The following is a 13,229-nucleotide window of genomic DNA, read 5'->3' as shown; positions in this document are numbered from 1 at the left end:
AATTTATTCCATACTACAATTAATGGCATGTTTTATGGCGTGAACTTAGTAAGACTGCTGTATATCAGACTAAAGATGTTATTGTCATCATTATTGATGGTTCTTGATAGGGATGCACTGTTTCGATACTAGGTATGATCGAGTATCGATCCCGATCTTAACAAAATTTGTTGCATCGGATAATTAGGCTGATCCGCAGGGCCGATCCATTCACTGAACTCGATTCCTTCACCGCCGGTATTCTAGGCTTTATAACTAAGGATCAGAGTAACCTACAGACTTGGTCAATGTGCAGTTTAGGACAGAGGGGCAAGCAGGAAATCTGTTTTAAATAACCATTTCATTTACTGTCTCTGAGTGAAAAAGTCATTGCTGCTAACTAGTAAATACCAATTAACCAACATTTAGTTGACCATTGGGGTCAGTTAAACTAGACACACCCAGGCTTAATGACTGCTAGCCCTGTTGAATCTAAACATCACATAAATGAAACGTTTCCAGTGATGTCAATTAGGTCTGAAGAAGCAGGACACAGGCCATGATGAAAAGAAATTCCAGATGAGAAGTAAAATTTTGTGAAATACATCAGTCTGGAAAGGGTTACAACAGAACATCTGTGGCTCAGGGACTAATGGCCACAGTGAGAGACAAATGAAGAAAACTTGGAACAGTTCCCAGTAGTGGCTGGCCAACCAAAATTCCTTCAAGATGAACATCTAAGGAACTGCATTCCTCGCTTGCCTCAGATAAGGTCAGATATCAGCTGAGGTATGACTCCATCCTTTGAAAGAGACTGGCCAAAATGGTTCATGGCCCGGTTTACCAATTAATGAGACTGTTAATTCGACTGGATGGAAACGAAAATCCTGCAGGAAATGTCCCAGTCAAACTGAAATCTGAAGCTTAAACGCAGTTGGGTTATGCAGCAAGACAATGATCCTAAGCTTAAGAGTAACCAAGTGAAGGTTTTGGAGTCAATGTCCTGACTTAAACCTTAACTAAAACTTAAACTTATTGCGGTGCTGTGACAGGACCTTAAATGGGCAGTTGATGTTTGCAGGCCTCCCACTGTAGCTCAAGAGTGAGCCAGAATCCCTCCACAGCGATGTGAAAGACTGATCTCCAGTTATAGGAAGCATTTGGTTGCATCTGTTGCTGCTAAAGGTGGCATAACAAATCATTGTGTTTTTGAGTGCAACTGCTTTTTCACAGGGGCACTAAATGTTCAAATGTTTGTGGACACTCCTAATGTTTAGTAGTTCTAATAATTAGTATAATAAAAAATTTGTTTAGCTCATTTATGTTGCATTCATTACTGACACAGATGTGCAAATGCATACACTCACACACTCAGCTTGTTTAGTCCCTGTAGAGAAGTATTGCCAATACAACACAATAGGACTCTCTGGAGCAGATAAACATACACCTACTGGCATAATGCCTAATGCCAGGCGTGGGCTAGAGGGGTATAAAGCCCCCAGCATTGAGCTGTGAAGCAGTGGAAGATCTGTGTTCTCTGGAATGATGGTGGTGCTCCATCCAATACTTTTCGAATGAGTTGGGGAGTTGGGGATGAGGCGTTGTGGTGATGATCCAACACCCTGAACTCACTAATGCTCTTGTGGCTCAATGCATTCAAGTCCTTACAGCAATGCTTCTCCAAAATCTAGTAGAAAGGTTTGCCTAGACAATAGAGACAGTTACTTCAACAAAAGCAGGAAAATCATTTTATAATACCCTTAATATTGGAATTAAAAATAAAAAATGAGCAGGTGTCTGAATACTTTTGTCCAAATAGTGTAGGTGTTAAAATGCTTATTAGGTTTTAAACGTTATTAATTAATGTAAAGAAGATTGTGTTTTGTGTTTTCACATGTCCATCTTGTCTTGTGCCTTTTTGAGTAAGGATCCAAAATGTATAAAAATAGAGAAACCCTATAGCACTAAATATATAATAGGGTTTTTGGATTATAGGTCATGAATGCAAAATCTGTAAGTACACTTACTTTTGCTGCTTTTCCGTTGCTTACAATGAATAACAGTTAAAGGGAACCTGTAGTTATGCTAGGAAGATCATGCTAACTAATCCCTACTGGCAACTTAATCAATAATTTGAACTTGAACTTCTTAAATGTTGGTAAAACTTTGCAAATAAAGACCTGATTTCCTGTTTTCCCAGGTTGCAGAGGCGAATGGGAATTGGCATGCTGGCCATCGGCTAGCATTGGGCAGCTCGTCACCATCCCCTGCCCCAACTACTTCAGCCATGTCAGTGACCAGAAAGGTAACAGAAAGGACAGTGTAAACAGCTTGTCTACCGATGGATGTAGCTAACCAGCTGTTCTCATACCCACACTAAGGAAGCATCCTTGCTATGTAGATACTCGCTCTCAGAAGAGCAACAGAAACATTTTCCCAGGCCACCCACGTTTTAAAGACGCAACACAAATCCAATAAATAATGCAAGAGCTGTTCGAGGCAGTGGCCGTAATTAGTGTGTTTGTAACAGGTAGCTCAGGACAAAGGCTGAACTCTTAAAAGACTCTCTTTAAAAAAACAAAACTGTGAGATGTGGAGAAGAAGAAGAGGATGGCCTGAGTCAGAATGTGTGAGACTCTGGGGATCTATATGTTGGCTAGCAGAGGGCCAGACTTCTGTTTACTGTGATGCATTTGTCTCTGGAGAAACCTTGGGGTGACAAGAGGGACTTGAGGCAGTTAAGAGTAGAGCCAAGGTGAACAAAGAACTTTAAAATACAGCAAAACTTTAAATAACAGTGCTGAGAGCTTTCCTGCAGTAACACTTTCCCCTTAGACCATGTTTAAGAGTCTTCCCCTGACCCTAACAACCTATGGTGAGAGAAATGGGAATTAAAATGGTTGTTTGGGGGGAAATACTTAAAAACATATTTAAACACTGATCTTCAAATCCTAAATATAGCTGACCAAGGCTTGCTTAGTTTTGCTTTGGAACCATGAAGCTAACACAGCTTACAAATGGAAGCTAGGTGGTTCTTTAGACTAGTAGTTCTCAAACCAGTCCACAGGGACCTTCAGACAGTATGTGTTTTGAGTTGGGTTGGGAGCAAAAATCTGGACCATCTGGTAATGAGGGAGTGAGTGAAGAACCTTTTCAAATGTTAAAGAACCTCCACATGATATCCAGGTTCTCCAACTATTACATTGGTATATAATCTTTACATCCGAGATCTTCAACTCTGGTTTATACAATTGGTAGTTTAATGAACGTTTAAGGCTGATTGGCCATCTAGTTGGGGGAGACTAAAACCCAGAATTAAGGTCCAAAGTTCAAACATGGCTCTTTAGGTAACAAAAAGTGGATCCTCTATGGTAGTGCTTCCCAGCCCTGGTCCTGGAGTATCCCTTACCCATTACTCTGCTCCTACACCTTTGGTGTTTTCCATGCTCTCAACACTTGAACCAAACAACTGGCTAATGAACAAGCCCTTCCCGATTGAAGTGGGTGTTGAAGAGCTACTGCTACTGTCAATTTCCATAGAAAGCAATACACTTTACTTTGAACTTTACTTTGACTTAAAAAGTCTGAGTGTTTGTGAGTTATACATATGTTCAAACGTTTGTTAGTGTGGGGCTAAATGTGTTCGCTAAGGCCAGCTAACAGCTGGTAAGGTGTGAGGGAGTGGCTGTTCTGCTGTAAAACACATTTTATGTTTCCAATTAATTTCTTTATCTTTATTTTCCTGTTGAGAAGATGTGGTTAAAGATTCTGTTTGAAGGCGTGTGTTCTACAGATTATAGATGAGATGATAGGTGTCTCTTGCATGACAAGGAATTGCTTTACCTTTTTAGGAGATCTGGCATTAAGGGAGTGACAAATGGCTTCATACAGAGTCGCGCAGTCTTATAAATACCTATAACTAAAAATAGGTAATCCTGTGCAAGTTGCTGGATGGTGGTACATTTTACCTCATTACCAAGAGTGAACTATCCTGCGGTACTGGTCATGTGGTGCTTGCCCTCAGACCTCCCAGTGGACATGCTGCTAATTCTAAACTAATGAGATTAATTAATGAGTCATGAGCAATGTGTGCTCACAGCTTCTAACTTATAATAGAAGCGGAACTTCCCAATAACAATAAAAGCATTGTGTAATTAGAGAGTAACTATTTCTATAGCTCAGTTTCCTGTAAGCAGAGATATTCTGGGGAAAGTGCCGATACTGAACATTTACAGACCATATTTCATATTTTATTATGATTTAAATTTGATGTCTTGATTTGAAGAAAGAAAATCCTTACATTTGACATGTTTTTGGTGCTGAATTTAACCCGTCAATGCAGAATAGTTTTCTATTTAAAATTTCAATTATTAATGTTATTAATATTAAAAATGAATACCAGTTAATGTTAATTCATTTTAACAACATTCAATAAAGATACACATTTTTTATGAATGGCTTATATTTTTGGATATAATGATTTTTTAAATGTTTAATCTTTAATCTTTAGTAAATCTTTTAATATTTTTTACCAAAAATGTATATATAGCACCACATGCCTAATATCGTGCAGCCACAACAGAACTGACCATTAGAGGTATATATATATATATATATATATATATATATATATATATATATATATATATATATATATATATATACAATAAACAGTCAGCTTACATTTTTTTTAAGTTGATGTAGCACATAAGTTGTAAACATTATGAGAGCATATCCCCAGTCTCCAAATTAAATCACAAGTGGCAATCATGGGGGTCCAAGCACTGCACACCATTATGAAAGCCAGTAGAGCACAAATGATGGACAAAGTTGGAGGACTGGCCGTACTGATAATAGATCTAGGTGTCACCACTTTCATATACACAGACCTTTTGATCCTGGTTTGGAAAGCAACAGAGTTTGAACAAATAAGTGAAAGTGTCTAGAAAACACAACAATGTTTAGACATGATTTGTAGTTAAACTTTCTGAATTATATTAATAATAAATCCACAGTTATTACCACTGTATTTTAGTCTCACTCAAATCTTTATGATGGAATTCAAGTTTTATCTTTGGAATGTTCCCATTGGACCTCGCCAAAGAGGGCCGCTTTCTAAATTTGTCACTTTGTCACTTTGTCAGCTTGTCATTGCTCACTGTTTTCATGTCTGTTTTACAGGCAAAAACAAACTGACTGCTGATCAAGCACTAACAATATTAATGGGGCTAATTTCAGTCTGACTGTAAGGTGTGATGTGTTGAGTGGTAGAGTTACGTTAATGATGAGTCACCAGGCTGTAATCAGAAGGCATTTCAACACACAAAACCCCAGCATGTAGTTAAGCTGCTATCTTTAAACGACTTCGGTCCAAAAGTGTGCTTAATCTCGAACCTGTCCATTTCCATTTCCATTTTCATTATTATTATTATTATTATTATTATTATTATTATTATTATTATTATTATCTCTACTGTAATTATCTTAATAATATTACACTATTATTATCTTATTATTACAGCCAATGCTGACACATCTGTGTATGTGTAGTTTCATACCTAAAAGGTCAAATACTTACTAAATGTTCATGGAAAATTCTCCATCTGTTTGATGCTGAGTTGAACTGAGCTGTCGTATGCCTTCTTCATATTTTCACTCTGATGTTATGGTTGAATTATTAGTGTGACGGTTTCCGTTGAGCCGATGCACTCTTATCATTCGGTTTCCTTCTCAGAACTACAGCTATGATGTACAGCTTTAGTGGCAACCTTGAGGACCCTGTTGAGATTTATCTAATGGCTTCCAAGTCACCGCTCCACGTTGATGAAAGGGACAGTTTTGACTGTAAACCCCCCCAGAGCCCTTGAGAGAGTTTTTTTTTTTGGAGCACATTCAAAACATGGATTGAGGGATTTAGGTTCTTGAGGGTGAAGCAGTGAGGATTTATCTTCCTCATATGGCTGTGGGACTCTGGAGAATGGTGATTCTGGCCAGATGTGACCAGAGGGGAAGCCTTGGGCGTTGCTGGGATGGGGGCTGACCTATAGGAGAGTGCGATATGAAAAATTTTATCGGAAAAGTTATGCCTCAATATGATTTTCTGAGTATATCTTGGATGTCATAAATTTTTCTAGGAATCCGAACCCCAGCATGTATCTTCCAAGAGTCTAGGGGGATTTAGACTATGAATGCATGATAATATCAGAATCATATTATAAACATATATAATTATATATATATATATATATATATATATATATATAATAAGACATTTCTGCTTACTGATATAATTGTCCTTTGCAACAGTGAATAGTGAGGTATGACTGTCAGTCCATAGTTCCAGAAAACCCAAAACCATGTTTTACTGGGAAATATGAAGGCTGATATGTTTACAAATGTACTTTTTAGTAATTTCCAGTACCCACCCACTAACTACTTATAACGGCATTTTATAACATTTCATTACCCACATTTACTGGTTTTGATGTTAAAAGCAGATAACAGGGAATTCTGGGTCACGTTCCGCAGAAGATTGAGCCATATATTTCCAACGATCTTTGTGTCATTGGAGAAGAGGAACAAAGGAAATATGTAGATCCCTGCAAATATAAAAGTCAGTTAGAATTTACGACAAACAGGTTGGGAATTTCTGCTCTAATCATATTGGTGGGCTTATTTTCTTCTACTTGCTTCATGACCGGCCAGGAATGTCTTTTTCAGAATCCCCCGTTCATAGCCTGGCATCACATATAGCATAATAAACTCTAATACTATTTTTTTTAACACACAAGCTTTTATTGTGAATTTACAATGCTTGCTGGTAAGGAACTGGGATAAGAAGAAGAGCCAGAAGTCGATGTGGAAACGGCTCCTTTGTGTTGATGTGCTAGATAAGTGGGTTTAGCGTACAGTCCCAGTGCTGGAATCTGGAGTCTCAGAAATAACAGGGCTTGAGGTTTAGGATGGGCAATATGGCAGAACATACAGCCATATATAACATCACGCCATGTAAGAAAGTAAAGCAAATAAAATTAGGCATTTTTTTTGTTGTTGGCCTTTGTTTATTGATCATTGTTTATGAAATGTGCTCTTATTTACTGCTCTAGGACAGTGGTTCCCAACCCTGGTCCTGGAGGTCTCCCTGTCCTGCACATTTCAGTGTTCACTGTGCTCCCAGCACATCAGATCCCGCTAAATATCAAGGCTTTCAGAAGTTAATGTGTGGCATATTCAAGCAGGAGGCCCCTAAAACGTGCAGGGTAGGGGGTTCTCCAGGACCAGGGTTGGGAACTACTGCTCTAGAAGATACTTATATACTCATAAGAAAGCACATGAACGTGATTTATCATAGTAAAAACAACATTTTGCCCACCTACACTTAGAATTATAAATTCAAATAATGTCTAAATGAAAGTATGTTATAAAAAAGTAATGTTTTTTGTTGTCCATGTGAGCAAAAATTCCATGGCTAAGAATCTTCCTGTTCCGTATCAAATTAAGAGATATCAAGCCTTTTGACCCTTGCGTCACGCTCAGGCCAAGAGCTCCTTAGTTTTACAGGAGAGTTGAGAGGAAAACAAGCATTACGAAACGTGGGGCCACGCGGATCCAGGAACATGTCATAAATCCAGCACGGGCGGGGCCTCACGCGGCCCGACACTTCTGAACTTTTTACCTAGGAGCTTTACAGCAGCTACGAAGCCATTCATCTCACCAGCCCTTTTTGGTGTTATTTTTGCTTCATAACTCGGGTGGTAAAAACAGCTCTCATTCTCAAACCACAGCCACATTATAGTTAATTCTAATAAAACCACATTATGATTAAACCTATGACTGTTGGATGGGGACTGTCACTATTGAGGACACACTGGTGTCCCACAGATATGAAGTTTTCAATTATCTATGTATACCCAGCTGACAAAACAGCCTGCCAACTCAAGCTGGTTAAGCTGGTTGACAAGCTAAGCTTCGATAAGTTTTGATCTACCAATATAAACAACCTGACCAAGCTAGTTTACCAGTATGATGCATGTCCATGCAGGCTGTTACTGAACTAATCAACCAGTATGGCCAGCTTGATGACCAACTTGCATATGAATACATATGCTGTGGTCAAGAGCTAAGCTGGTTAGGCCGCATAGAGTATGTTTTCCTCTAGATGACCAGTCTTTCAAACACCTTGACCATCAAACACCAGCTTACATTTACATTTAAGGCATTTAGCAGACGCTCTTTTCCAGAGCAACTTTCAAAAGTGCTTTGCTCTTTACCCAAGAAAAACCTCAGCTAGTTTCAATAGACTAATAATTCAAAGATCCTCTAATTATACTCTACTAAACACAAGTCAGTAAGGTGATTACTCTGCTATACGCCCAAGTATTCTCAGAAGAGGTGGGTCTTCAGTCTGCATTTGAAGACAGCGAGCGTTGGACACCCAGGGGAAGTTCGTTCCACCACTTTGGTGCCAGGACAGAAAAAAAGCCTGGGCGCTCGTCTTCCGTGATTGGATTTTGAGGGATGGCAGGTGGAGCCGAGCTGTACTTGAAGCTTAGGTCATCTGAAACTAGCTACCAGCAACGACTGGTCTTCAGCTGGATCAAATTCCCCAGCACCTAAAAGATTTGACACTTTTGCTAGTGGTCTAACTCCCACTGTAATCAATAACAAACTTTACATAAAGATGTGAATACATTTAACATGTCAAGCTTGAAACATCACTTCGTCAACCATTGTATCCATAGTCCAAAAAAGACTTAAGTCGAAACACTTAAGTAATTCACTTTAAGTTATTAACTGGTTGACTAATATGCTAATCTGGTACAATACTAACAAAGCTAACCTGAGACATAAAAAGTGGTACATATTTAGCTTAGCTTTGCCATAAAACACTGGCAAAGGATTGTCAAACCAGTTGTGGTAAACGCCAAAGTCTTTAGCTAGCTGTTGTATGGAAATTTTGTGAAACTGGCGAAGTTTGTCCCTTAAACCAAATGTAAACGACCAGCTGATATAAATACTTGAATGGTCCTTTAGTTTTTGCAGTGGAGCTACAATGCTAATCTAGCTAATAAATAATTAACACACACTCACTTCAAAACACCTCACTTTAGTAAGTAATGTCAATCAGACATGTTTATGTGGTTTCTGTCACTGTTAAACACCGTGTTATGTTACAATTCAGGCCTTAAGGTGACGGCTACTACTGTTTTTTGCATGTAGCATACTTTTAATCCATGATTATAGATATAACAGCAAGTCATATGGTGCTAGAAACCACATAAACAAGTGTGTTAGAGATTACTAAACACCTCGCCACAGTTTCAGTCAAATGTGTGATGATTTAGCCCTCAAGTTTACACACTGATAATCACTACTGAGCTAACTTTTAGCACCAAACTAGCCGCTGTGATTAAACAAGTGAGGGTCCGCCAAAGCGCCCCAGCGCCCGAGCACTGAAACAACACAGCCCATGGCCGATTAGCTCCCGCGTGTGTCTTGGTGTGCAACGTCAAAAATCCTCTGCCCCCTTGTTTTTCAGCCTGATGAAAGCATTCCTCCGGTGGAGCCGCAATTCAAAACAAATCCTGTCCGCGGTGCGGACCCCAACAGCGGTAGCTTATCTTCTCCTGTCTAGTCCCTGCTGTTGGAGATTAAGGAGACAATGTCTTGCGCATCCGTAATGCACACATAGCTGGATGAGTAGATTGGCTGGTCTAGTGTTTCCCCATTGAGATGTAATGCTTTAGTGAAATGACTTGTCTTGTGAATGTTGAAGAACTTGGTCTCCCAAGGATTTAGCAGAATTGCTAGGTGTGATGATATAATAGTCGCCTGAGTTTGAGTGGTGTTTTTGCACTTTTGACTTGCAGGCTTAGGATTTTTTTTTAAGTGGTTATATAAGTGCACCTGAAAATAGTTCTTGCAGAGGCCTGGACGATGAAGAACTGACAAGAATCTGTTATCCAAGTGCCGTCGTTGTCTGCAGCACTCCTCACTTGGATTAAACTAAAGATTCAGTGCCTCTGAATTGGCAGTGGAAACAAAGGAAGCCTTGCATTCATAGTCTCATTAACCATATTTTACTTAATATATAATTTATTCAAGAGACATTCAGACTCTTGAATAAGAGTCTTGCCTTTGTCTCCCTGACCCCTTTCTGCAGGCCTTAGAGTGACGTCCATTTCTGCTGTTTAATCTTTTTTCCTCTATTAATAATATGATGCTTCATTGATGAGTGTCCTGAGTGTGATCTAACAAAGCACGACATTTATCGTTTTGTCTAAATTAATGTCAGAACTCCTTATTTATAATTAGAAACACATAAATAGGAATATAATACATCAATTACACCTGTTTTTATGTTACTTTGATGAAATTGAACAAATCCAGGGCGATCCACACTGTGGTCTGAATTAGAATACTAAAAAAACATAGAGCATCCAACAAGGAAAAACTTAACAGCAATAAAACTTCAATAAAAAATGATTCTATACTCATGCTGTAACTCCTAATTGTTTGGGGACTATTTGGCTCACAAGGCCCTCCACCTTGATAGCTTTTTTAGAAAACTACTAAATATTAAAAGAAATAGTAAAAAAAATAAGTTGGTAAGTATAATAAGTTTCTGTGAGGGAGCTTTAAGAGGCATTAAACTCAGATTTCCAGTTCCACGCTGTAAGGTTCTGTAGAACCAAGCATTTCATACCAAACCTCTTAAATGACTGTTTTGAATGGCTGTTTAAATCTTATCAACTAAATTATCAACTAAAAAACTTTGAATAGTTTTCCCTGTGATCACTGAATAATAAACCCCAGCAATGTAATAAGCCTGAAAATGCAAGAGGTTGAAGTAATGTTTCTCAACCCTGGTCCTGGGTCACCCTGCCCTGCACAATTTAGTGGACTCTCTGCTTTAACACACCCCCTGCAACCCTACAAGAGCTTGTTAATGAGCCGATTAGTTCAGTCAGGGCTGTTGGGAGGAGAAAGCATTCAAATGTGCAGGGCAGGGTGCCTCCAGGACCAGGGTTGAGGACCGCTGGGTTAAAAGAGTAGATCTAGGGCCAGAAACAGCTGTTTTTGCCTCATCATTCAGTTGTCAAAGACAAGTTGAATTGATTTAGTGTTCAAAAGAGAATTCCAGCTGTTTCGGAGGTGTCACTTTCAAAGCCACAGCCGGCACACTTTTCCTATAGTGTGTCAGATAAGCTTCACTGTTCAGAAGACAATGCGCCGCCTCTAACAGATGACGGCCAAATGTGTAAGGAGATGATGATTACCATTTTAAAAGCCCTGGGACCCTACATGCCAAAAACATGCTGTTCTCTTCAATATTCATGGGTCGTTCTTTGACAGATTACAGCCTGCTTTGCATGTCTGAGAGCCTTTCTTCTTATCTCTTCTGAATTTACCCTCAATTTGTTGATACATGGAATCCAAGCTGGGGATTGAGTTCGTTTCCTGGAAATGAGATTCAGAGACAAACCTCAGGCTCAGTACTGTAGGCAGGAGTGAAAAAATCGTATTGTCATTGTCCATGTATTCATGTTAAATTTTACAACTTGAATTTTAATTAAATTTGTGCTTAGTGCTTTCATGGTCATTCGATTTAATCTGTTCAGCCATAACATTAAAACTATCTGTGTAGTATCGTGTAGGCCTCCTATTTGCCACCAAAACAGCTCTAACTCATCATGGCATGGACTCTCCAAGACCTCTGAAGGTGTCTCGTGGTATCTGCATCCATGAGGCTTAGGTGTTCATGACCCTGTCACTGGTTCACCAGTTGTCCTTGCTTGGAGCAGTTTTGGTAGGTAAATACTGCCAATAGAATAGGACTCTCTGGAGCAGATAAACATGAACCTATTGGCATCATGCTGCCTAATGCCACACATGGGCTAGATGGCTGTAAAGCCCCCCAGCATTGAGCTGTGGAGCAGTGGAACTACTGTGTTCTCTTGAATAATGGTTGGTACTTCATCCAATACTTCTAGGATGAGTTGGAGAGTTGGGAATGATAAGATGGGGTGGTTGTCATCCAACATCCCGACCTCAATAACCTAGTGTTCCTGCCTACTATCGTGTAGCCCCCAAACACCTCTAACCCATGAAGGCATGGACTCCACAAGACCTCTGAAGGTGTCCTGTAGTATCTGGCACCAAGAAGTCCTCTAAGTTAGGAGGTAGGGCCTCCATGAGCATCCGTGAGCCTCAGGTGCCCATGACCCTCAGGTGCCCATGACCCTGTCACTGGTTCACCGACTGTCCTTTCTTGGAGCACTTTTGGTAGGTACTGATAACAACATACAAGGAACACCCAACAAGACCTGCTTGATGATTTGGAGATGCTCTGGACCTGCCATCTAGCCATCACAATTTGGATCTTATCAAAGTGTCTCAGATTCTTACTTTGCCCATTTTTTCTTCTTCAACACATCACCTTCACTTGCTGCCATATGTGTAGATCCTACTGCTTGACAGGTGCCATTATAACCAGATTATCAAGGTTCTTCACTTCACCTGTCAGTGCTTTTAATGCTATGGCTGACCGAACCATTTCCACTTAGGTGAAATACAGTTACTGGCTGGAAGGCTGGATATAATTCCATATATATAGTTATATATTATTATAATATATATCTAAAGCTGTGGATTGTCTACTCTTTTGCGTTCTCTCAGAAATCTGCTCTCTTCCCCTTAATTATTCCCAGCGTGATTCTCAGGGCTAATGAGAGCTCTACAAATTAGGAGCCTTTTCCGAAGTGTAGATGGTGATGTTTTATTCATGGCTCCTCTCTATAATTGTAGCATCTAATGACTAACATGACTGAACGAGTGCAGAGCAATCACCCCCTCTGGGGAATTCATCAATGGCCGCTGGCTAATTTCAGTAGGAAAGTCGCAGAAGGTTTGGGTCTTTTTAAGATCATTTCCGCTTTGGATCTCTGCTGTCTTCATTGCTTCTGTTCTAATGGGTTCTTCTTCTGCACAAGTTTGAAGAAGGTGTGCCGGGGACAAATGTCAATCACAACCATTCTAGAAAACAAGCAGTTTAACCTCATTTAATGTAATTCTTTAATTATGTGTTCATTCTGAATATCCACTATATGTCCAAATGTTTGTGGACACCCCTTGTAATGAATGCATTCAGCTTGTCTAGTGCCTGTTGAGAGATACTGACAATAGAATAGGACTTTCTGAAGCAGATAAACATAAATCGATTTGCCCCATGCTGGCTAATGCCAGGCGTG

General features: G+C 39.6%; 1 protein-coding gene across 1 annotated transcript in view; it reads left to right on the top strand.

Moving 5' to 3' along the window:
- Nucleotides 1–13,229, top strand: part of vipr1a (vasoactive intestinal peptide receptor 1a) — a 45,036-nt gene that overhangs the window by 8,631 nt on the left and 23,176 nt on the right. The window contains exon 3 of the mRNA XM_072668923.1: nt 2,180–2,284. Coding sequence (XP_072525024.1) covers nt 2,180–2,284 — 105 coding nt within the window. The remainder of the gene's footprint in view (nt 1–2,179; nt 2,285–13,229) is intronic.

The sequence above is a fragment of the Salminus brasiliensis genome, chromosome 23 (genome assembly GCF_030463535.1).
Source record: "Salminus brasiliensis chromosome 23, fSalBra1.hap2, whole genome shotgun sequence".
Taxonomy (NCBI): domain Eukaryota; kingdom Metazoa; phylum Chordata; class Actinopteri; order Characiformes; family Bryconidae; genus Salminus; species Salminus brasiliensis.
This window is presented reverse-complemented; position numbering and strand designations above follow the sequence as displayed.